At 37.0% G+C, this 27256-nt stretch overlaps 1 protein-coding gene across 19 annotated transcripts in view; it reads right to left on the bottom strand.

Moving 5' to 3' along the window:
• The window catches only part of PPHLN1 (periphilin 1), a 100436-nt gene that overhangs the window by 16132 nt on the left and 57048 nt on the right, over positions 1 to 27256 (bottom strand). For all 19 annotated transcript variants that reach the window (XM_036889303.2, XM_036889292.2, XM_036889305.2 and 16 more), the window contains 2 exons: positions 20271 to 20390; positions 17361 to 17501 (listed from right to left, as the gene is read on the bottom strand). In XM_036889303.2, the coding sequence (XP_036745198.1) occupies positions 17361 to 17501; positions 20271 to 20390 (261 nt within the window). The remainder of the gene's footprint in view (positions 1 to 17360; positions 17502 to 20270; positions 20391 to 27256) is intronic.

Here is a 27256-nt window from a genome sequence, read left to right as displayed (position 1 = left end):
GTGATTCAGGCCAGGATTTATCCCATAGAGCTCAGTTGTGTAGCAGCTGCATTCCATTTTCTGTTTTTTTAAACGGCAGTTATTTTAGTTTCAGAGACAAAAACCATATTAAATTGGAAGAACCAAAATACAACTTCAGAAGTCACATTCTTACTATTGACATCCTACATTTGTTATAAAAAAATTAAAAGAAAAGAACCATTCTTCTCACATACCGAACATACTCTGAACTATCCACATGGAAATCAGATCAAACTATGTTTTCTTAGCCTTCAAGTCATCATATGTGGATATAATGACACAGTAAAACTTAAAACTCAAATCCTTTGCACAGTAAGGATGTTATGACCGCAAGGAGTAAGCCATTCATGTCCGAAGGCATGCCAAAAAAGAAAGGAGAAAATGTAAAGAATTGTCACAGGTATCATTTCATATGGTTTTCTTCTTAACAGAAGAAGTTTTTTCTCATTCACACTGAACAACATAAATGTAATTTAAATACAATTCAATCTTCAAACCTGAAAAAAAAATTTGTAACCTTAAAAACATTTCCATAGATGCAATTAATGCTCAAAAGCATTTTAAATGCCCTGTTTTATTTTGTCTTACTTTTTAGAAGTGTATGAAAGGATTTAAATTATTAATGGATGGGAAGGGAATGCGACAGAGAGATGGCAGCCATGGACTTTCCTGTCGTGGGGCCTCAGGGCTGAGCTGCTGTGTGACCCTGGGCACGGCACATGATTCACTGAGCCCCAGTTGCCTTATTTGTAACGTGGGGATTGTGACAGTACCTTGGCTCACAGGGCTTCTAGGAGGAGTAAGTGACAGGACGAACATAAAGTACTTAATGCTCAGAAACAAACATTAGAGGGCCAACTAGTCAACAAATGTTTGAGGACCAAGTATGCGCAGGTGCTGTACAAGTGGTGAACGAAAACAGCAGAATACAGCCCCATCCTCAAGAAGCTTTGTTTTTAGTGAAAAAGACATGAAATGAAATGTATAAAACACATGAACATACGTATAATTGTAAGTGTTATGAAGGAAGTAAAGCAGGCTCAGTGAAGGAGGAACTGCTCTGGCTGGTCATGGAGATAAGGAAATAGTTCAGGGAAGGGGTAACATTTAAGCAGGGGCCTCAAAGATGAACAGGCAGTGAGCGGGCTCCAGGAGGAAGCAACAGACAGCGTCGGCACAGGCCGCCAGCCAGGCGGCTGCAGAGCCGTGCGGCCCCGGGGTAACGTGGGCGAAATCTGGAGGAATCTGGAGGCAAAGAGAGGACAGCACCAGAGGATCTCCAGCCGCGGTAATAACCGGGTGTTTACTCTAAATAGAAGGGGAAGCCACTGGAGAGTTTCAAGCAGGGAACCATTATATTTAACAGGTTTAGAAGTCAGGAAACAGCCACAGCAACATTCCATTTGTCTCGGAAGATCGAGATTTTGAAGTGTTCTGGAACACTACCAATGACCTTTGTTTAAAAACACTATTGTTCATTCCTTTCAGGTGGAAAATTCTAAAATATATTAGCCGCTTCCTGCCTTAAAGAAAAAAAAAAGACACCTCAAAAATATTGAAAACCAGAGCACCTACCTCCACCCTTTTAAATGCATCATGACCAACAATTATGCTGTTATGGATATAGGTTTAATTTTTAATCACTTGCCTCTTTATGCTGTGGCTGGAGAATAAGAAAGCGCAAATGAAGCATATGGGGGAAAGACTTAAAAATAACCATGTAAGATATGGTTTTATCCAAACTACTTGTAATTGTTAATTATTCCCTATGGCTCCCTATTTTCATCCTGTGCTCATGGCATTCACTTCTACCTAGAATCCTTGACCTCCTATCTCCAGCTGGGAGACTCCCCCCTGAATTTTAAGAGCCCAGCAAATGTTACTTCCAAAATGAAGCCTCTTTGGTTCTAAATGAAAGTGACTTTTAAAATCTGTTTCAAGAAAAAAACATAACAGAAAGCAGAATGTATGCAGTAGTCACATTTCTACCATTTCTAGTGTAAATGTGAACAAATCATTTGAACTTTTTAAACATGTAAAAGGAAGATAGGGCAAAACAACACTGTATTTCCCAGAAAACTGCTGCCTCAAAAAACTTAGAAACACATTCTTTTAAGGGCATAGCTAAACTCTTAAAAGGGGAACTGTCAGTACCTTAATAAATGAAGAAAAAGCAAGAAATCAAAATGATAAACTAGTATCATTCGCCACGGCTGCCCCACAGCCGGAAACTCAAGAGTCTGGTGGGAAATGAGAGACATGACCTCTGGCCCATTCAAGACAGAGGATCTGAGCCCTCTTCATAAAGCTAGGATGTTTGTAAAAGGATGAGCTAGGGAACAAAGCAAAAAACAAAAATCATCTGTCAGTAAAAGAAAAAAAAAAGTAGCAGGGAAGCTGCTCCCCCTTGGTTGGGGCTCCTGAGGTGAGGGGTGCGGTTTCCTCCGAGAACTGGTAAGCACGGGTCCACTGCGCGTGCATCTGAAGCTCTAGACGCAAGCTCACAAGTTCAAAGTACAACTACACGAGGAACATGCTACCAGGAGCAAGAGGTGGAAGCAGAGCCCTGAGGCTTCGGTTATTAAAATTACCAGTTATAGAAAGTAAGAGAAAATGAAAACATGAGCAGTAACAAATCTAATTGCAGGCAGACTTACAAAGAAAACCAGAGTAAACTTCTAGAAAAGGAACATATAACTGACATTAAGGACTCAATGGATGGGTTAAACAGCAAATTAGATACAACTGAAGAAAGACTGAAGTGTCCTGAGCTAAACATCCATAATTTCAGTGGGAAAAAAAAAAGATTGAAGTTTAAAAAGATTAAACAAAATGAACAATGGGATGAAAAAAACTACTCAGGTCCAATTAGAGTATATAAAATAGAATAGAAGATACTAAAAATTCAGAGATAACACTATACTTTTCCAGCTCTATGAAAGATGTAAATTCTCAGACACAAGGACTATAAATTATTTTAAACAGAAATTTTAAAGCAATCCTTATCTAGACACATTATGATGCACATCAGAAGTAAATATATTTTAAAATAAATGTATCTCTTCCTTGCCCCTTCATAGGTTGTTGTAAAAATCCAATTTCTTTATATCAACATAATTTTTACATTCATCTTCTCACTACATATTTTAATCATATGCAGTAAATTTATGAGAAATTCTCTCAATCTTGTGACTCTGGAAACCATTAAAATCTGGCTGTTATTATTGCACTAAGTGAATGAAGATAGTTTTGCTTCTTTGTTTACCTCCTAGTTCCTTGGAGGAAACGATTCTTGAAGATGTTCTCTAGTATTTACCTTCAAGCTAAAATGGCAGCGCCACGCTCCCAGGACGGTGGGGACGCTGAGCACTTGGGCCGGTGCCGCTTGTTCAGCGGCTAGAAACCCTGACTGTTGATCTACTGCAGGCAGGGAACTCCCGATCACACAAGGATGCTTCTGCCTCTCGACCAGTTAATACAAAGGTGAGCAGTACCACAGCTTAACATGTGCTCTCTGAGAAGGAGGAAAGATGTTACTAACTTTTGACTGTATAACTTTCACAGGCAAACAACAGTTGGCTGTACAACTGATGAGTTCAATGAATAAAAGCACACTTTTAGCATAAATACAACAAAATTTCAAAACTTAAACATGCTAGAAACTACCCTCAAGATCGGGTTTCAACTAAAATGCCAATTAATTTAATTAATTTAATATTGTTTACTCTTTTGCTTTATACAGGGCCCTGATTCTAATGTACTCCATTAGAAGACGTGGAATGAAAAGAATATTTTTATTTAAGAAAATCCTCTACTGAGAAAATGACATGCATTTCTTCAAGCTTGGCCCTAATGGTATCAAGGATTTTTACTAAAATAGCTTATGATTAAATATTTAAGTAGAATAAATGAGTATTATTTAAAATCTCTAGATTTAAAACATCTTTATTATCATTTAGACCTCATGTGATCTGTAACTTCTGGACAACAAATATAAAGGATAGAAAAACACATGTAGTGTAATATGGTTGAAGTAAGCACAAGAGGTTTTTCTCCTTAGTTCTCCTCAAACAGTGCCAAGGAAGGCTGCTATAATAGAATAAAAGTGCGGGGCAGAACAATGCAAACCGTAATTAGAAATCAATGTGGTACAAAAATGTCAATGCTCTTGGGCAAGAATTATAATTGAGAATCCTCAAAAGAAGCACATGTGTGTGTGAAGCTCATGAAGCTAATGAAAACAGATAACCTTCCCCATCAGAAATGTCCCAAAGATAGAAATAAGCGCCACAACTCAACAGTCTATATACAGCAAAAGACAATGGAGTGCATATGTTCAGGAAAAAGTTCGGGAAAAATCTGACACAAAGAAATGGTTTAATGGGGTAAAGGTCTACTAGGCTGTTTGCTGATATGGAATTTTTGAAAAACCTTGTTACCTGAATTCACATACCATGAATAATTATTTCAAAGTTACTTTGAAATAAAATTTTTCCTATCAATCTTCATGGGGATTGTATAGATAAAATAATAAAAGGCAAAAAGCACTACCTACAATATAACACTGCTAATATATATTTTATAGGCTTTTCCCAAGCAAATTAGTCTTTAAAAGATTATGTACAAAGTCAAGTTCTACCAGCGTCAACTTAAGCACAACCATCACGGGCAAACAGATGACAATATAGCATCATATTAACCACCGACCTACACATGTCAGTTATCCAGTACTTTCCTTTTATCTTTCGCCTCTCATTATAGGGAAATCACTAGTAAAAGTGACAGGAGTAATTTTTTGGTTTTAATGATGTTAATTATACTTTCAACCCATTCATAAAAATTATTATGTGTAATACAAGGATTACCAAAGGAACAGATTATTATTTTTTAGTGTCACCTGTAAGTTACTTGGAGTTTGGGCCTTAAACTGGGTTCCCATGTAATCCACAAAAGTCCCGTAAACATCTAGGACTTAAATACTTTTCATCTACCATGGAGAACAGTGCCCAACAATTACAACACCCATTACTGGCAATGTCCTAAGCAGCTTGAATACGCATTCCCATTTCATCCACCATCACAGTGAAGTGGGTGACATCACCATTCCCTTGAGAGCAGGAAACAAACAAAGCTCAGAAAAGTTAAGCAAAGACATGTAACAAGTGGCTGAACCAGGATTCAAGCCAAGCTTCCTAGTTCAAGTACCTACAGTACTTATTCTAACTACGAAAGTAAGGCCGCAGCATTGTGGAAATTCTCATAAATCCTTCTACTGACATGAAATTCCATAGTATAGATGTACTAGAATCTACTTCTTTGTGCATAAGAAAATGATCCTTGAGGGAAGTCAGAGACTTGAGAAGCAATGAGAATAATCAAAAGGGGAAATATTTAAATAAACCTAAATGAATATTAACTACATAAAATCCTGTTAGTATCTTGTGGAGTTTAAAACATACAGAAGTAAAAGACTAACAGATCAATCAAGAGGAACTTCAATGGAGTTAAAATGCTCTGAGGTGCCTGCATTAATTAAGTTCAAATTAGATTTCAATAAGTCAGGGATGTATGGTGTAAATGAATGTATAACTACTGGGAAAATATGGGCATATGGGAATGAATAATATATTTTAGAATCCCAAATTAGGAAAAAAGGAGAGAAAAAGAAACTACACAACAGGAACAACAACTAAACACAGCAATATCAGTAACTACATAAAATGTAAATGGACTAAATGATCAAAGTAAAAAAACAAACTTTCTCAAAAATGCATGAAAAACAAAACTATATGCTACTTACAAGAAAAATACCATAAACACAAGAATACAGAAAGACTTAAAGGTGACAACAAAGGATATCATGCCAACACTAACTTAGACAAAGGGAAGGCAGTGTTAGAGATTAAGAGGACTACTTCAGAAAGATACATTCTAAACTTTTTACATCACACCATAGGATGTACTTTACATTGTAGCCTAATATATAAAAGGAACAGAAATATTTAAGAGACACACAAATCCACAAACAAATTTGAAGGTATTTAACACAACTCTTTCAGAAACTGGTAGGACAAGCAAACAAAATTAATAAGGGTATGGAAGACTTGAAACAATAAACTTTACCTCATCAAAATACTAATATCAACAAATACAAAATACATCTTCTTTTCAAGTATATAGAACACTTAGAAAAACCGACCACGTGTTGGGCCATGATGTAAGTTACAACAAATTTTACAGAATTAAAATCCTAGATGTTTTCTGACTGCAGCGGTTTTGAATTAGAAAATTATCATTTTTAAGTCCTACAAAACCCTGATGTGTTTGGAAATCAAGAAATACTCTAAATAACTCTAAACAAAAAGAAATGCAAGGAAAATGGAACTGAATGACAATAAAAACAACATCACAATTTGGAAGATACAGCCAAAGTCACAGCAAGAGGGAATTTTTAGGTTAAAAGCCACAAATCAGTTATTATCTGGCTCAAGGATTTTTTTAAAAAGAGCAACTAAATCCAAAAAAGTAGAAGGAAATAACATGATAAAGGCAGAATTTAATGAAATACAAAATATGAAACCAGAAAGAATGAACAAACCAGAAGTCGGTTCTTTGAAAAAGATGAATAAAACTGGTAACTTCAGCTAACACTGTCCACTGCAGCCAGCACCCAAGACAGCCCCCAAGGGTCCGTGCCTCCTGGGCACCGCTATCCTCGCGGTGGCACAACAACCCCTTCCTGTTGTCGGCTGGACTTAGTGGGCACTTCTGATGGACTGGACAGTGTGGAAGTGAGACTGTAAGTGCCTTGCAGAACAGACCAAAAAAGGCAGCTTGCCTTTTTTCTCATTCCTGGGCCACTAGCTCTGGGGAAGGCCATGTCCTGAGAAGCTTTTGGAGAGGCCCAAAGGGCAAAGGATAAAATCTTGAGCTGACAGCCTCATGGGTGAGCGTGAAGTGGGTCTGCCAATGCCAGCCACATCTACAGGGATTGCAGCCCTCGTTATCAGCTTGGCTGAAACTTCTTGAGAGAGCCTGAGCCGGGGTCCCAACAGGCTTGCCTGCTTGTTGTATCTGAGAAGTTGGAAACCAGTGCTGAGACTTCTACAGAGGTTCACAGTCCAAAGACAGGCACCCCTCAAAAAGAACAATAAGGTAGGAGTACTTGAACCACAGAATTCCTAGACTTTAAAGCTGAAGTAATGAAGACAGTGTGGTATTATTGTATTGTTCTAAGGTTCAGCACACCAATGGGCTGGACTAGAGTCCCGAAACACATCTGCACATACATGGACGCCTGATTCATTACAGAGGTGTCAATGCAGAGCAGTGAGGAACATGTGGTCCTTGCAATAAATGCTTCCAGGTCAAATGGATGTCCACATGGAAAATCGTGAAACCTGATCTCTGCCTCACTCAATATACATAGCACATAACTTCATTTTTAGATGGGTTGTAATTTAACGTAAAAGGCAAAACAAAAGACCTTCTTGAAGATAATAAAAGGGAAAGATGTCTTCAAAGGACACAAACAAAGACTGAAAAGTCTGAGCTACATTAAAATTTTTTATTTTTAATGAAATGAATGAAAAAGCAAACCAACAAATAGGAAAAGACTCCAGCAAAACATAAAACCAACAAAGGGCTTATATTCAGAACATACAAAGAACTCTACAAATCAATTTTTTTAAAAGACAGCTCAATAAGGAAATGGACCAGAACCTCAACAGGTCCTTTACAGAAGAGGTGTCCACGTGGCAGCAACCGCAGGAGAAAGTCCTCAGCGTGCGAGTGACCAGGGAAGCGCAGACTGAGGCTGCAGGGAGCTTAGGGTGGGTACCGAGGGCAGTGAGTCTCAGAAACACGATGCTGACGCAGAACGGCTAGACACAAAATGCTACGTACTGTATGATTCTAACTGCATAGGGTTCAAGAACTATACCACAGTACTGGGAAACAACTTAGTGGTGGTGACCTTTGGGAAAAGGGAGGGGATATGAACGTACCCCTTGGGGGCTGGTAATCTTTTATTTCTTGCCCTGAATGGAAGTTTTCACAAGGGTTTGCTTTGTAAGACATCACTCAGATTAACAATGTTTTGAACACTTCTTCCTGTATATGTCACATCATTAAAAAAAGGGGAGAAAACAGCAAGCACGGCGGAGCCTAGCAGACCTGACCTCCAGCTAACCAGAAAATTAAGTGATGTTGAACTAGCTGCTCATTTTCCCCCAAATCCAGATAACTAAGGTATTAGAAATAAAAGATTCAGCCTTGAGGCAGACAAAAAATCCTCAAATAATCTCCTGGCTAATTCAAGTATTCTAAACAGAAATGGTATATACTGCATTGTCCAATTTCCTGTAATAGTTTCTTAAAAGTAAAAATTAAAAAAGAGAAAGAATAAGGGGAGAAGAACAAAACAGATAACAATATATTTAGTTCTCAATGAGCCAGATACTATGCAATCATCAACTCATTTTTAATGTTTAATGCCAAGTTATCTTTAAGTAGAAACATGAGATTCTCTTAGTGTGACTTTTAATACATCTTCTGTAAATGAACTGAGAATATCAATTAACTCACACTGTGAGTAAATAAACAAGACAAGCCTGTTACCCCCTGCGCTACACCTGAGTTAACAGTCAAGGGGAGACAGCAGATGTTACAGGAGGGATCACATCCTAAAAATGAGAGATGACAAATTAAGGTGAAAATATAACAATTTATGTTTTAGAGGTAGGAAGGGAGAGTAGGGAATTCTCAGGAGAAGGAAACAGCTTTTAAGAGACTTCCTTTGTCTAGAAAGAAAGGTAAGGACCAATGAGATCCAAGGGAAGCCAATGGACAGTGGGAAGGAGGAATTACAAAGTCCCACAAAATAAAGTATTTCACAGTGAAGTTATTTTTACATTTCATTTTGAACGAATGAAGGAATAAAAGAAAATTAAAAAAAAAAAAGACAAAACCAAAAAATGAAGTCAGAGGACGTGGGTGAACAGCCCACACCCTGACATTGCTAGGAGCACAGCCCCTCGGAGTGGAACTTCTGTAGGGAACGTGCTGTGCAACATTCCTCGCCAGCAGTGTGAAAGCAGTCGCGGCTCCAAAGCTGCTGCAAAGTCACACCAGGAACCACAGCCACCTGGACAGTCATTTTCAGTTTACAAAGGGCTTTCACAGACGAAAGTTCATGAATTCTGTGGGGGAATGTGTAATGAATCCCACTTAGCAAATGAGGAAAGGGCTCTGAGACATTAACGCACCAAATGGAAGCACCCAAGGCTCACCACTTTTTAAGTCCTTAACTGCAAAGTGCCCAGAGACTAAATAAAATGGTAACTTACAAAGGGGAACTAATAGCAGGCGACAGTAATGTGAGACCACCAGAGAAAATCCACACCTAATGCTGGTTGGCAGACGAGGAGGAGAGATGAGAGGGTGAAGCTCACACCACAGGACACCTGCACGGGGCTGCTCTTTGCACCTGGGGACTCTGTGTTTAAGTGATGACACCCCCGGGATAAGGCCCAACACGGCCTCATCTTCTGGTACTTATAATATTTTAAGTACGGTTCTTACAAAGCTTGGTATTGTCCAAATTTTATATTTTATGTAAAAACAGTATCTTAAACAGTTATCAATCTTTGTATTTATGGGTTTATATAAGATATAAACTAACTAAATTGCCTTTAAATGTAGAAGCTGAGATGCTTTGTTTTGACATTTCAAATTAACACATCACCTTGAGATAGCTTTCAAATGAAACCCCCTGAAAACAACTTGACACTGGTACTTCAGCAACAAGCTTCTGTAGCAAGAATCTATTTATCGCTTCCCAAACCTTTGAAATATGGCCAAGATAAATGACTTATTTTCAGTGTGCTTCAGGAATAAGACATTTTTCAGGGGTAAATCTTACGTGAGTATATTTTACTAAATCTATATATGTAAAGTATGAATAAGTGGTTGGTAAGAATGGACTGTTAAATACAGTAGGGTAGACATGATGTCTAGACAAGATATCGGTGGGAGCTGCGCTTTTAAGAAGTTGGTTACTTGCTCTGATAAAAAGGGAAAACAAAGAACATTTATATTACGTAGGTTTAGCATGAAATTCTTAGATCATGCATACACCACAACAGAGTTGCCACTGCTTAGAAAACAATTTCATTTTAATCATCATGTGTTAAAAGCTGGTTCTTTTCACTGTTCCCAACTCAGTTTACATTTCAGGAAGATGTACCAACATTTGATTAATCTTCTAGCCTTTTTACTTTAAATGTAAAGTGAAAATATCCTATTATATATTGAGACAGAAAGATTGCAAGAGCTGGTGAGAGTGTTGGGAATCAGAGGCTATACAAACGGTGGCTGAAACAAGACACTGTAAGAAGAGAAGAAGGCCACAGAGAGAACCCTGATTAAATGCAACATTTTATTTGCTGAAGAAAATGTTTTCTGCACAATTCATTAGCTCAACAAACACCAATTACTGTCGATGCACAGAAATAGTGTATATGAGTTTTTAAAAACATTTTAATGTAAGAACCCTGTGTCCTTATTAACACATTAAAAAAAAATCAAAAAACACCTAAAAACTCTGAAGTGAAATCTCAATTAGCTACACATAACGGTGTATGCAGGTGATTCAACATTTTATCTTTTACTTAATATATGTAGATAGGAAGGGATCTAAATTATTCAGCCCAACATTTTTACTTTGAGGAAAAAGAAGAAAAACCAGTATAGTCACAAAAATGGTTAATGTGTAGAACCCAAATTAAATAAAAATTACATATTAAATAGACTGAGCTAGACTTAAAATAAAACCATATTGACCTGTAAGGCTAATGACCTAGACAATCAACAAAGTGATTTCTGAATTAACTTGATTTTTCTTAACTAATTGGAGTAAGACAGGGGTTCCTACATGACTAAGAAATAAAATTCCTTCAGTAACAAGGCTGGCATAGCTATGACTGCTATAAAAAACATAACGTCTTTACTAAAACAAATGTATATTCAGTTTAAGTCTTTTGAAGTTAAAACAAAGGAAACAAAAATAAACAATCCCCTTGATCAAGCGCTTCTTTATACTCTATATGTTTTAGAGCATCAGACTGGAAGCCCTCTGGATCTAAAATGATTCCTGTCTGTATTTAAACTATAAATTATAAGATAAAGAATAAAACCTTGTTTCAACAGAGAGACTTAATTACAGGTAGACTTAATTCCTCATGGTGCTTATTCTTTTTTAAGTTATTATCACCAAATAAGAAGAAACAAGAGATGGACTTTTTCCCTAACAAATTACAATTTTCTGTGATCTGAGGAATACCATGAATAGCACACTGAAGAATATTTTCAGGCATACTCCTATAACAATATAGGCTTATATTTTATTAATTGTATTTACTAATAGAAATTCTAAGAAAGGTTGACAGTGATTGGTACAAGCTAGAAATTAGGATTCATGGAAAGCAGTATGGAGCTTTCTCAAAAAAATCTAAAAACAGAAATACTATATGACCCAGTAATTCCACTTGTGGCTACATACCTGAAGAAAACAAAATCCCTGATTTGAAAATACATATGCACCCCTATGTTTACTGCCACATTATTTACAATAGCCAAGATATGGAAGCAAACAAAGTGTCCATCAACAGAGGCATGGATAAAAAGATGTGGTACATACGCACAATGGAATATTACTCAGCCATAAAAAGAAAGAAATCTTACCGTTTGCAACAACATGGAGTTAGAGGGCATCATACTAAATGAAATATGCCAGGCAGAGAAAGACAAATACTATGTGACTTCACTTACATATAGAATCTAATAACAAAATAAAAAAACAAAACAAATGAACAAAAACAGAAACAGCCTCATAGACACTGAGAAGTGACGGTGGTCACCACGGCGGAGGATGGCTGAAATTGGTGAAGGGGATCAAGAGGCACAGAGTCTCAACCATAATATAAATCAGTCATTGGGATGGAAGTACAGCAGAGTCAATAATTCTGTAACATCGTTCTGTATTGGCAGTGACTGCTCTAGCTGGGTGGGCACTTCATAATGTAGGTAACTGTCAAGTCACTATGTTGTATACCTGAAACCAATATTGTATATCAACTATACTTCAATGAAATATAATAGGAAAAAATTAAAAAAGAAATTACGATTCTTTGCAACTTCATATACTCGTTATTCTCATTCTTGGCTTGCCTTTAGGATCATGAGATATGTATCCAAACAGTCAGAATAAGCGGACTCAGAGATGTGTCAGCAGGCGCTCGGATGGTCTTCGATGCGGCCACTCAGACCCACACGGCTCTTCAGGAGACACACAGGCATTTGAGACCCACAGTACTGAACCAACCCCAGCCAAACTGCTCATTTTAAATGCAATACTTTATTTTAAAAATACACAAAAACACTTTTTTAAAAAAGTGGAGAAGTAAGAGAAACTGTATTTTAAATCATGGTTCACATGTGATTGTAAATATCTATTACCAGGGGACTATTTATAAATATATATACTTATATATGTATTTGTATATTCTATATTAGATATACAATGGTCTCTAAGGTACACTGAACAGGGTATGTGGTAGGTAAGCCAGCATTTGTATTTAAAAGAAAGCACAGAGACACACGTGTCAACTCTTAGCTCTGCTCATCAGGATCAGCCATGGTCCTGTCCATGCACATGCACTGAGTCATGTGAACACACATACTCAAACACTGCATATAAACGTATGTGTGCCACACACTGTACCTATTTGCTGGCGACAGAAACTGGCAGTTAAGTATTATGGGGAGAAGGAAACCTGGTTTTCACCGTACCATCTCTTTTGTCTTTTGAACCTTATGTTTGTATAAGCTTTCACTTAAAACACAGCCTTCAATGCATGGACCACAGAGTATTTAACATAAACCAAATCAGAACACATGATTTTGAGATTTTGAGATTTTAGTTCCAAACTAAAATCCTTCTTAGTGTCAGTATAATCAACTATTCTGAAAAAGAAAGACTTTCACAAACATTTGGGGTGGTATTTACACAATGTTACAACTGCCAAGACTCATCCAACTGAATATTTAAGATCTATACATTTTATTGCATGTTCATGGTGCCTCGATTAAAAAATACACAGAACTTCCCTTATTTACATAAAAGTAAGGTGGTTAACAGCTCTCAACCTTTTATTTAGCACATCAGAAAATTACAGGACTTAGAAACCCACGCCTCTTTCCAGTTGCTTGCTGGCTTACAGACGAGCAGAATCAGCACACCTGGGGACCTGGGAGGACTCCCAGCCTCAAGCCCCCTCCCAGATCTACTGGGCCGGAACCTGTACTTTAACAGGATCCCCAAGGGATTTATGTGCAGATTAAAGTTTGAGAAGCTCTGATAACATACTTACTAGAATATTTGTGGTAGGAACCCCAAAAGCTTTACTTTTAAAAAGCTCTACAGATATACAATAAAGATAATCACAATATACATACTTTGCCTTGAGGGGGAAGAGATGGTTCTTTTTTCAAAACTAGTTTGCATAGCAAAATATCCTAATAAACTCCAAATACTCACCAATTATCCTTAGTAGCTGCTTGATTAGGTAACTGCTTCTCTGCTACTGTGTCTGCAAGAGGATTTTAGCTACCCTGACACTCTTAGTCATGTTATCTGCTAGGCAAAGCATGCATATGCATACTTTATACATATATATCCATATATCCAAATATATATGTGTATGTGTGTGTATAACCCAGATCTACTCAGAGGAATGTAACCCATTTCTTGCCAATTAAGGACTATAAAGAGATTTTCAAATATCATTAGATGCCAGACCCAGAGAAAATAGAGGATCTCAGGTTATGTCTAAGCATGGTTTGAACAAAGTATGAGGGACCCTGCAAATATTAAATATGAGAAAGCAAATACTGCTTTATCCCTGGAGGTAAAACGGAGGAAAGAAGGGTACATAATAATAGAGATTTCAATTTGTGTGTTTCACTCAAAGTAACAATTTATTGAGACAAGATTCCTAATTGATAAAATAGCAAGGAGTGGGATGTGCTTTCAACTCAGATAGTTCAGTAATAGTAGGTATGTGAGGACCTGCACAGTATCACAGACTAGGAGTTATTGCCAAACACCTGAGCCAAATTATGAATCACCCATAATTTTGTAGGTTTTAAGTCTCTCTAGGATTTACTATAGTGAGAGGAGAAATTCTAAAATTTGCTAAGAAACTAGAAAACACAAGAATATTCCAATAATTGAATATAAAAAGATGGCCCACATTAGGTAAGAGGTGGTAAATCTGGGGAATAAGGATACACCACAGGACCCAAAGCATATGGAGGCTATGTGCCGTGGTGACAGAAGCCGTCCTGTCCACTGAAGGATATTCCAATCAAAGTGGGATGACTCAAACAATCTTTAGCAACACAATATTCAGAGATGCAACTTGAGGACTCTGGCTCAAAGATTTTTAGACCAGTGGTTCTCTGATGTATCTGACTATAACCTGGGAGCTTTTTCTAAGAACACCAACACACCCAACACTACCAAATTCTTACATGCCCAGCGACCAGACAGTGATAATGTTGCAAGAGATGTGAATTTGATTGTGTCAGAATCACCCTTTAAGGTGATTCTGATACAATCTACTTCTATTCCCATGCCCTTAAACAACAAAGAGCCACATTTGTGGGCATTTTGAGTCAAATCAAATTTTGGCCTAGAGATTTAGTTTATTCTATGTTGCAATACCATCTCAAGTTAACGACTTTCTTGGGATTCAAGAACTAAAGGATCTAATTTATAGAAACTCTTAAAAATTATATGTGGCAATTTATCTTTACAAGATACCTGAATATACTATGCTTAGTATAATAGAGAAAAAGCAGCTGAGTATTACACCAGTACTTACAGGGACACATGAGTCTAAGCTTGATTTGTTGGTCTCATTTATGGAGAGGTTTTTTTTTTTCGTTATTATTCATTTTTTAAAATCATGAAATATTTCAAGCATATAGAAAAATGATGAATAATCACTGGACAGCTGTAAAACTACCATCTGGCTTTCTCAAGCTTTTAAAATATTCTTATCCATTTGGCATTTAATCCCTAAAAATAAAACGTGGAGAAGCTGAAAATGGAAAAAACAGGAGGAACAAGTACCCTTAAATTACTTCTTCACTTTCAAAAATCACTGTAACTTTTAGACATGAATTTATAAAATAACTGTATCATTTTTACTATCTTTCTGACATTTTGGGGGCTTTCAGTGTAATTTTCTTGCCAATATCTGAAAACCAAGGTACCCTGGCAAAAACATAATAGTTAGATATTTAACATCTGAAATTTAGCATCCACTAAGTTTTCTGTTTACAACACCTCTAGTAACTGTTCCACCCCTCTAGGCACACACTGTAACGTCCTTTTAAGTTTATTTTTCTTTCTTTAGGCCATCTGTCCTTGCTGTAATCATCTCAATATGCTTCAGGGTCAGATTTTGCATGAGTTTGAATAATGGGCAGATGGAAAGAGAGGTCTGGTCATACTTCCATGTCAAACATGTATGGGTGGCTATAACGTACCGTAAAACCTGATTCATACTGGAAATGCTCTACATCTGACTGATAACCCCACTTTTCAAGATTAAATAGTAGAACTATTAATAAATGACAAAAAAATACCCCTACCCTGTTGTTTCAGTCACATTTTTCTCTGAGTTATATACTCAAGAGAATTTCTCCTTTAAAGAATTGGAATTTATGTGGAAAAGTAAATAACATTAAATCACTCATTCACTCAGCAAACACTTGTCTAGCATTATACTACTAAGTGCTGGGCCTGTGCACTGTATTAGGTGGTCAGGTTAAGATGCCATCTCTAATTTCAAGTGACTTGGGCTATTCAAAGGTCACATCTACGTTTATGACCCCATCCATTATCCACACAACAAATATTTCTTTTGAGCCCACTACATGCCAGCCATTATTCTAGGTAATGGAGATAAAACAGTAAACAAAACAAAGTCGTCATTCTCGTAAGGCTTCCATTAAGATGAGAGGAGACAAGGAAACAAAAACATATGTTAAGTGGTGATCAAGGAAAAGCTACAAAGAAAAGTAAGAGTAAAAAGACAGAAGGGCAATAATCGTACACAGAGTAGTGATATTCACATTCATGTCAAAGATACCTACTGAACAAACCTTTTATTTATTGGTATCTTGAAAGACACCAAGCTGCATTCACATCACAAAATGATATGGGGCTTTCTGTCTCCATTTTCCTTCTATGCCTCCAAGCATCTGATACTACTGACTACTTCCAGTTTGAAACTCCAATGGCTTACAAATTCCTGTATAGGTGCTTGTCTTTATAAGCTGCCAAGATTTCACTAAGATGTTCTCCTATCCAACCAAGGGAATAGGTTTTAATTGATGTGGAATCGGACAGCAGCTTAAGAAAAGATTTAATTTTGTTCTTAAGGCCCAGAAGATTATATAATATATGACATTTACTCAAAGCAACAGAGTGACAACATCAAAAACCAACACATTGCATTTTATAAAGCCCTTACAGATTTTATTTATTTAATCCTCATAAAGTGCTAAGGTAGGTAGGTAGCATTTCCATGTTGAAACACTTTAAATTATACTATGCATAATAAGCGCATGTGAGAAGGATTAAAGAGGAAATGACTGCTACTTTTTAAACCTTAGTAAGACAGTCTCTAGTCTTATTCCATTCCAAATTCTATTCCAGACTATATTAAGATACAGTTTGAAGGTTCTATTCCTATAACTATTTCTTAAGGAATCTATTTCATCTATTTAAGACATGATCCTAACTTTTCAGAATAACAGTAAAATTCTATTTAAATATCTATCCTTTGTTTTTCTTTAATATTTGAAAAATGCTTAAAAGTGTAATGAAAAACATTAGAAGTATCTGTTTTCCCAATATTCAAGATAACATCTGCTAACATTTTTGTATATTTAACATTTCTTTCAGACCATCCTGATTAAGTTTAATAGTTTATTTGCTTCATACTAATCCTCGAATATTTATACTTTCTTAAAAATGAAGCTTGGTTTTTATTTAAAAAATAAAAAAGTAAACAGGGACAGGGGGCCAAACGGTAATTATTATGAAATTAAATCAAACAATTTTTATAATTTTTTACATTGTAATTTCAGAGTCACAAGTGGGAAAAGAAAAAATGAAATACATTTGTTGAATAAATATTTACTGTAACTTGGGCAAAGTAAAAACTAGTAACAAAAGATTATGTACTGTAAGGGTGGATTCTCACCTGCTCAATCTCTTTGGTTTTTGATGCTATTGCTTTAGAGCGACTGGTCAGCTGACTGTCCTCAAGTAATCCGATGCCCTCTGCTGCATGTGACTCGGGCTCCTCTGGATGGTCTATGAACAGTGGGGCTGTGGGCCCGGCCTCCAGAAAGAATTAGAAAACTCAAATCACATATAGCATCTCAGATGACTGCGGAGAGACACTAACTGGCAGTTTATATCCAAAGAAAGTGCTAAATTCAAACTGTTTTAAGAAAACACTTTAATGAGCTGTGCATAATAAGCATATGGAGAAGGATTAAAGAGGAAATAATTGCTGCTTTTTAAATTTTAGGTAAAACAAAGCCTCTAGGCTTATTGCATTCCAAAATGATATTCCAAATTGTATAAAAATACAGCTAGAAGGTTTTGTCCTGTATTCCTTAAGCAATCTATTTAAGAAAAACAGGACAGAGTAGGTCCAAGTGGAAGTGAGAGTATGCACACATGTAAGCAAATATATTAAAAATGAACATGGAAAAAGGCTCTGCTTTCAGAAGTTAAAAATAATTTGCGCCCATAGCCTAAGCATGTATGGAAATAACTGAAAACATTCCCCCAAAGCAATAACAATTACTTTTATTTCAGAGCAACAATTCCTAATGAATACATAATCCCACAAAAATCCCACAAAACCACTTTTGGTGAAAAGAAGAAAACCAAATGAATGAGGGAAGACTATTACTTAACTATGCTCACTTGTTTATTCAAAAATTCACTGTATGGCAAACAGCAGGCACTGCTCTAGAACAGCGGGCCCATCACCAATGAGCAGAACGGACACTCGCTCCTGCTTCCATGCAGTCGGAAGCGAGCGAAGACTGAGGAGCAACCGTTCAAGTCTGAGCGTGTACGTTCTACTGCTGCTTATTTTAGGTGGGTGGGAGATAAGGGAGGAAATAAGAAACCTGAATTTATTATGTTCATCAAAAACTTGGGATTTTCTTTGCATGAAGTAGGTTTAGAGAAGTCACAAGAAGTACACTAATTTTACAAGTGGTCATTTTCACGTGTAAAGGCAGTGGCAGATCACCACGCGGTGTACAGGGCGCTTATACCGCCACAACTTCTTTACGGAGTCATTTGGCAGCACTTATTACAATTTAGCATGTCCCTTTTACCCAGTAATTTCACCCCTAAGAATTTAATGTATAAACACACACATGAGCAACAAATGCTAAGATATGGCTGCCATTAACAGCAAATGATGCTACAAAACTGAGGCTGCCGCTCAACATTAAGAATGAATGTTTACCAAGGAACAACCCCAGGAGCCCTCAGTCCTCCTCTCACTCGCCTTACCTTTGGTCCAGCAAAGGATGTCTGACCTATGACCCCACTTTAGATTTGCAGGGTTATTCACTTTTCATTAAATCAAAATCCAGCAAATTCTAGACACACTTTAGGGAAACAACAAGGATGCTCATTAAAAAAGTCTAGGCCTAATGCCACTGACCATTCAGAGTCAAGATCCACTCGAGCAATAATTAGACCACTTGAGTTTTAAAATCTGGGAAAGGTGGGCAGTAGGGTTTTTTATTAAAATTAAGAGATATAAAAAATGATGGGAGGAGAATGAATATGTCTTAATAAAACCTTAAATTACTGAACATTGAGTATTAAACAAATAAGAAATATCCCTGAAGGTTTTTCATTTTAAGTATGCTGAGAGAAATGATCAGTTCTCTAAAATAACAATTTCAAAGCACAAATTATTATTAATATAAAACCATTATTCTGAATTATATTTTAAACTAAGCACTGTCCCTCTTAAAGGCATTACTGCATTGTTCACACTTTTACACAGTGCTGGAAAGGGTCCAAGACGGATGGCTTGATGCTGTCGGTGCAGTTACTTGAGGATATGTACAAATATCCACTATTATAGCTCCAATAACAAGGAAACCTTGACCTATTCAAGAACAAGTGATATCTAAGTGACCGAGCAGCATCTTGAAAAAGACTCTACTTGTGTGAGTACAGATAGGAAGTGCAGGCCAGGACAGCCCCTATGAGCAGAGCACACGAGCTATGCTGGGACAGATCTTTTCACAGCGTATGAATGCAGACATGTAATTTTTATATCCAATTCCAAAGCTTGATCCATTTCATCAAAGGACCTTCTGTAAGAGGCATCCAGATACATACCGAAAAGCAGAAATCCTCAAATCTACATAATTTCTCATGGTACTGAGATTTTATATTCTCTGCCTATCATGTCAAAGTAATTCGAGTGCCAAGTCCTAAATCTAAAAGCTTAATTTTGCTCATTGAACATAAATATTTCCCTAAAGATGTTACAGGTTACAAGGAGAGTTTTCAATTTAGTTTCCAAATATTTCAGTGCAAAGAGTTTGTAAACAGCACTGCACGGACCCAAAACTGTCCTCATCTTTTGGCACTCAAGACTCATCTAAGGTCACAGGTAACTCGAACAATTCATAATTCCATTTCTGGGGAATTTATGAGATAATGGGCACAGAGGAGAACATGAAATATAAATATAACCTAAGATCTAAGGTTTAGACAGATTTTTATTCTGAATTCACTACTTTATGACCTGTGTGCTTAGCAGGGTTTCTAGAGATACTTTACACAGCAAAGCCCATTACATGGATAATGCACCTCCCTTATGATCCATGTTTATTTTCTTCTTCCATTTCTAAACTACTGGAGACATTCAGATACAGTGTGATTATTGAATTCAAAGACATTCGTATTCATACTATTATTAGGTGGTAAATGGATAATCCATGAAGTTATTTTCCCCAAATACATTTTAAAATACTAGAACAAACCAAATGTTTTCCACCTATAATTTAAAATCCAGACAGAACCTTCAGATGTGCAGCAAACTGGATCCATGCCTTACCTCGTACTCAGCAATTTCTGGTAGGTCACTCTCGTCTGCCTTCTCCAGCTTCTCTGTGGCCCACTTGCTGGCAGCCTCACCAAGTTCCTTCTCAGTCAGCCTGCTGGGCTTGTCCAGCGCCTAATAAAAACAGAAGAACAGTGCTGTTACAATTCTCAAGTGCTTATCAACTTCAAATACACCAAGAAGTACACCTCACTTATACTTAAAATCATTTAAGCCTTCAAATTTACGTAGCGAACAAGTACCTTTATTTGCTGTTTCAAAAATATTCAACACAATTTCTTTAGGGATCAATTCTTTTAGGATATATAGACTAGATCTGATTCCTAATTTTGTTTATGTAAAACTTCACAAACTCACCTATGGAACAAAGGAAAAGACACTGACATTTAACTAATACACAGGCAGATCTGAGAGATATTGTGGGTTCTCAATAAAGCAAATAGTACAACAGCGCAATCCAAGTGAATTTTCCAGTTTATCAATGCATGTAAAACCTATGTTTACACTATACTGTAGCATGTCTAAAAAAAATGTACATACCTTAATTAAAAATACTTTATTGCTAAAAAATGCTAACCATCATCTGAGTTTTCAGTGAGTGATAATCTTTTCATCAGTGGAGGCTCTTGCCTTGATGTTGATGGCTGCTGACAGATCAGGGTGGCGGGTACTGAAGTGTGGGGTGGCTGTGGCAATTTCTTAAAATAAGACAACAAAGAAATTTGCCATGTTGATCAACTCTTCCTTTCACAAATGATTTCTCTGTAGCCTGCAATGCTATCTGACAGCATTTCACCCAGAGTAGAACTTCTTCCAAAACTGCAGTCAGTCCTCTCAAACCCTGCCTTTGCTTGATCAACTAAGTTTACATAATATCCTAAATTCTTTGTCATCATTTCAACGATCTTCACAGCATCTTCCCTAGGAGTAGATTCCAGCTAAATAAATCACTTTCTTTGTTCATACATGAGAAGCAGCTCCTCATCCATTGAGGTTTTATCCTGAGGTTGCAGCAACTTAGTCCCATCTTCAGGCTCCAGGTCTGATTCTCAAGTTTTCCCCGTACCTGCAGTGACTTCCTTCACTGAAGTCCTGAACCCATCGAAGTTATCAGTGAGGACTGGAACCATCTTCGTCCAAACGCCCTTAATGCTGATATTGTGACACCTTCCCATGAATCATGAATGTTCTTAATGGCATTTATAACAGTGAATCCTTTCTAGGTTTTCAATTTACCTGGACCCACCAAAAGAATCACTATCGATTGCAGCTATAGCCCTACAAAATATATTTCTTAAATAATAAAACCAAAGTCAAAATGATTTATTGATCCATGGACTGCAGAATGGATGTTCGGTAGCAGGCATGAAAACATTTATCTCACTGTCCAGCTCCAGCAGGCTCCTGGGTGACCAGGTACATTGTCAGAAAGTAATACTATTTTGAAAGGAATGTTTTTTTTCTGGGCAGAAGGTTCCAACAGTGGGCTCAAAATATTCAGTAAACTATGTTGTAAACACAAGTGCTGTCATCCAGGCTTTGTTGTTCCATTTCTACAGACAGGCAGAGTAGAGTAAGTATAATTCTTAAGGACCAGGATTTTCAAACGGGACAATGAGCACTGGCTTCAACTTAAAGTCACCAGATTAGCCCCTAACAAGAGTCAGCCTGTCCTTGGAAGCTTTGAAGCCAGGCACTGACTTCTCCTCTCTACCTATGGAAGTCCTAGATGGCACCTTCTTCCGATAGAAGGCTGCTTCACCTACATGGAAAACCTGTTGTTTGGTGTAGCCACCTTCATGATCTCAGCTAGATCTTGGATAACCCACTGCAGCTTCTCTATCAGCACTTGCTGCTTACCTCGCACTTTTATCTCCTAGAGACAGAACCTCACGACAAACTTCCACTAGCTTCCAACTTTTCTTCTGCAGCTTCCTCACCTCTCTGTCTTCAAAGAACTACCGGGAGCTAGGGCCTTGCTCTGGATTAGGATTCACCTTAAAGGAATGTCATGACTGGTTTGATCTTCTATCCAGCCCACTCAGACTTTCTTGTATCAGCAATAAGGCCATTTTGCTCTATCATTCATGTGCTCACTGGAACAGCATTTAATTTCCTTCAAGAACTTTTCCTTTGCATCCACAACTTGGCTAACTTTTTGGTGCAAGAAGCCAAGCTTCCAGCCTCTTTCAGCTTTTGACTCGCCTTCCTCACTAAAATTTAGTCATTTCTAGCTTTTGATTTAAAGTGAGAGATGTACAACTCTTCCTTTCACTCAACACTTAAACGGTCACTGTAGGGTTGTTAATTGGCCCAATTTCATTATTGATATGTCTCAGGGAATATGAAGGCCCAAAAAATAGATGTGGGAGAGAGGGGGGAAGGCTGGTTGGCGGAGAAGTCAGAACACACGCAACAACATTTATCTACTAAGTTCCCCTTCTTATAAGGACATGGTTCAGTGTCCCAAAACAATCACAATAACAACAGCAAAGATCACTGATCACAGGTCACCATAACAAATATCATAACAAAGAAAAAATGGATTACCAATAAAAAAGCGAGAATTACCAAAATGTGACACAGACATGAAGTGAGCAAATGCTATTTAAAGAATGACGACAATAAGAATTGCCTGACAAAGGGCCACCACAAACTTTCAATCTGTAAAACACATAAAGTGCAATAAAGCGAGGTACACCTACACTGATAGTGTCTGGAATATACAAGACTCCCTACTGACTTCAACTCTGTATCTGTAATTATATTCAATGAAATACATAATACCAAAGTTCTATCAAGGTCAATTCCTAAGTAGTGCAACAGAAAAGTCCAGATATGCTATTTTTATAATTTGTAATATTTATATAAATCCTACTTCTTACACAAAATTTATATATTTAAATCATTTTTTGATAACATACTACTTCTCTTCTTCAACCACTTACCGCACTAAACGTGGGATTTGGAGTTAGAGACTAACCTGGGTTTGAACGGCAGTTTCACCACCTGTGGTAAATGACTTTATATACATAATTTAAGACCCTGTAAGCCTTAGTTTCCTCATTTACAAACTGGGGGACAATAATGTTCACAGTTTTACAAAGTACTTGCAAGAATCAGAAGAGTTAGCAGACCTAAAATATCTAGTATAAAGCTTGATACTTCTTCTGTTTCTTTACCATACATTTTCATCAACTAAGCCCTACACCCCTCTTATCTCTGTTTGTATGAATCTTAAAAAAGATTCTGCAGTATTTTGACTTTCTCTGACTTATTTCACTTGGCATAATGTCCTCAAGGGCCATCCATGCTGTCACAAATGACAGGATCTTCTTTCGCATGGCTTCATATATATATGGCTTCATATATATATATGGCACCATACATATATATCTTCTTTATTTAATCATCCATTAAAGGACACTTAGGTTGTTTACATGTTTTGACCATTTTAAATCATGCTACAATGAACATCAGAGTACAGATTATCTCTTCAAGATCCTCTTTTTATTTTCTTTGGATATACACCCTGAGGTAGGATTGCTGAATCATATGGTAGCTCTATTTTTCATTTTTTGAGGATGCTCCATACTATTTTCCATAGTAGCTGCACCAATGTACATTCCCAACAATAAAAGAACACTGTTGTCTCTCTTTTTGATGGACATTCTAACAGATGTTAGATGATATCTCATTACAGTTTCAATTTGCATTTCCCTGATGTTCAGTGATGTTGAGCACCTTTTCATGTTGTTGTTTGTCATTGGTATGCCTTCTTTGGGGAAATGTCTATTCAGGTCCTCTGCCCATTTTTTAATCTTATTGTTTGACTTTTTTCCAATTCAGTTGTGTAAGTTCTTCATATATTTAGAATACTAACCCCTTTTCAGATACATAATTGGCAAAAATATTTTGTCCTTTCCTGAGGTTGCCCTTTCTTTTTGTTGCATAGAAGCTTTTCAGTTTGGTATAGTCCCACTTGTTTATATTTACTTTTGGTGTCAAATCCAAAATACCATTGCCAAAACTGACTTTAAGAAGCTTGCCACCAAAGTTTTCTTCTAGGATTTCTATGGTTTCAGGTCTCACTTTCATGTTTTTAATCCACATTGAGTTACCTTTCATATACAGTGTGAAACAGGGGTCCAGTTTCACTCTTTCGAATATGGCTACCCCGTCTACCCAACATCATTTCTGAAGAGACTATCCTTTCTCCACTGTATATTCTTGGCTCTTCTGTTGCAAATTAATTGACCACATATACATGCGTTTATTTCAGAGGTCTCTGTTCTGTTTCATTGATTGATGTTCTTGCTTTACACCAATATGTACTGTTCCAGTTACATAGCTTGGTAATACAGTTTGAAAATGGGAAATGTGGTACCTCCAGCTTTGTTCTTTGTCAAGATTCTTTGGCTATTTGGAATCTTGTGACGTGATTCCATTTAAATTATAAGTTTCTTTTTCCTATTTCTGTGAAAAATTATTTTGGAATTTTGATAGAAATTGCATTGAAGCTGTCAATTGATTTGGGTAGTATGCACATTTTAACAATATTAATTCTTCCAATTCAAGAGCATGGATTATCTCTCCATTTATTTGTGTCTTCTTCAATTTCTTTCATCAACATTTACAGTTTTTGGTATATAGATCTTTCACATATAAATTTATTCCTAAGAATTTCATTCTGTTTGATACTATAAATTGCACTGTTTTTATATTTCTCTTTTTGATAGTTTATTATTGGTGCATAGTAATGCAACTGACTACATCAAGCTAAAAAGCTTCTGTATAGCAAAGGACACCATCAGCAGAATAAAATGGCATCCTACCAGACAAGGAGTTAACATCCAAAATATATAAAGAACTCACATGCCTTGGTTATATAGGCAACCAAAAAGCAAATAACCTGATTAAAAAATGGGTGGAGGATATGAACAGACAATTCTTCAAAAAAGAAATTCAGATGGCCAACAGGCACATGAAAAGATGCTCCACATCGCTAATTATCAGGGAAATGCAAATTAAAACCACAATGAAATATCACCTCACACCAGTAAGGATGGCCAACATTGAAAAGACTAAGAAGAACAAATGCTGGCGAGAATGCGGAGAAAGGGGAACCCTCCTACACTGCTGGGGGGAATGTACACTAGTTCAACCATTGTGGAAAGCAGTATGGAGGTTCCTCAAAAAGCTCAAAATAGAAATACCATTTGACCCAGGAATTCCACTTCTAGGAATTTACCCTAAGAATGCGGCAGCCCAGTTTCAAAAAGACATGTGCACCCCTATGTTTATCGCAGCACCATTTACAACAGCCAAGAAATGGAAGCAACCTAAGTGTCCATCAGTAGATGAATGGATAAAGAAGAAGTGGTACATATACACAATGGAATACTATTCAGCCATAAGAAAGAAACAAATCCTACCATTTGCAACAACATGGATGGGGCTGGAGGATATTATGCTCAGTGAAATAAGACAGGTGAAGAAAGACAAGGACCAAATGATTTCCCTCATTTGTGGAGTATGACGACAAAGCAAAACTGAAGGAACAAAACAATAGCAGACTCACAGACTCCAAGAAGGGACTAGCGGTTACCAAAAGGGAGGGGTGAGAGAGTGGGGGAGAAGATTGAGGGGTATAATGATTAGCACACATGGTGTGGGAAGGATTATGGGGAAGACAGTGTAGCACAGAGAAGACAAGTAGGGACTCTGTGGCATCTTAGTACACTGATGGACAGTGACTGCATTGGGGTGTGGGGGAGGACTCAATAATATGGGTGAATGTAGTAACCACATTGTTTCTCATGTGAAACATTCATAAGAGTGTATATCAACGATACCTTAAAAAAAAAAAACTAAAAAAAAAAAAAGAAGAAATGCAACTGACTTGTACATTTTGATTTTGTATCCTGCAACCTCACTGAATTTGTGTATTTGTTCTAACACGTTTTTTTCTGTACAGCCTTTAGGGTTTTCTATATATACTATCATATCATGCGCAAATAAAAATAGTTTCACTTTTCCTTTCCCAATTTGGGTGCCTTTTTTTTTCTTGCCCAACTGCTCTGGTTAAGATTTTCAGTACCATGTTGATTAAAAGTGGCAGGACTGGGCCCCACTGTCTTGTTGCTGATCTTAGAGGAAAAGCTTTCAGGTTTTCACAATTGAGTATGATGTTAACTATGGGTTTGTTGTATATGGCTTTTATTATGCTTAGGTATGTTCCTGCTATACCCAATTTGTTCTGAGTTTTTACCATGAATGGGTGCTGAATTCTGTCAAATGCTTCTTCAGCAACTATTGAAATGGCCAAGGATTTTTACCCTTCAACTTTGTCAACGCTGTGTATCACATCGATTGATTTGTAGTACTGAACTATCCTCGCACCCCTGGAATAGATCCCACTTGATCATGGTGTATGATCTTTTTAAAGTGTTGTTGAACTTGGTTTGCTAATGTTTTGTTGAGGATTTCTGCACCTATGTTCATCTGGGATATCGGCCTCTACATTTTTTTTCTCGTATTGTTTGTTGTCTGATTTTGCTATCAGGATAATGATGGACTCATAAAATGAGTTTGGAAGTATTCCCTCCTCTTCTATTTTTGAAAAAGATTGAGAGAGACTAGTATTCTTTAATGTTTGGAAGAATTTACTAGTGAAATAATTTGAGAAAAATATTTAAATTCTGAGCCTTTTCTATAAAATGGAGTTATGCCTACTTATATCATAGGATTTCTGTATAAGTTAAAAAAATCCTTAATACACTATCTAGAATCAAATAGTTATACAATAGATGTTAAATGTCTGCCTATATGCTATATGCCCCCCCTCCCAAAGCAAAAGCACAGTCTACCTAAAATGCCCTATCTTAATGTTCATTCTACCTGGTTATGGTCAAGATAGCAAGAGCCATAGTTGAGTCCTAGTGGAAAAAATTCTGAGAAAACTGTTCATTTACTTTGGT

Source organism: Manis pentadactyla, chromosome 14 (assembly GCF_030020395.1).
Source record: "Manis pentadactyla isolate mManPen7 chromosome 14, mManPen7.hap1, whole genome shotgun sequence".
NCBI lineage: Eukaryota > Metazoa > Chordata > Mammalia > Pholidota > Manidae > Manis > Manis pentadactyla.
The sequence above is the reverse complement of the archived record's forward strand: the minus strand, read 5'-3'. Positions and strand labels throughout refer to the sequence as shown.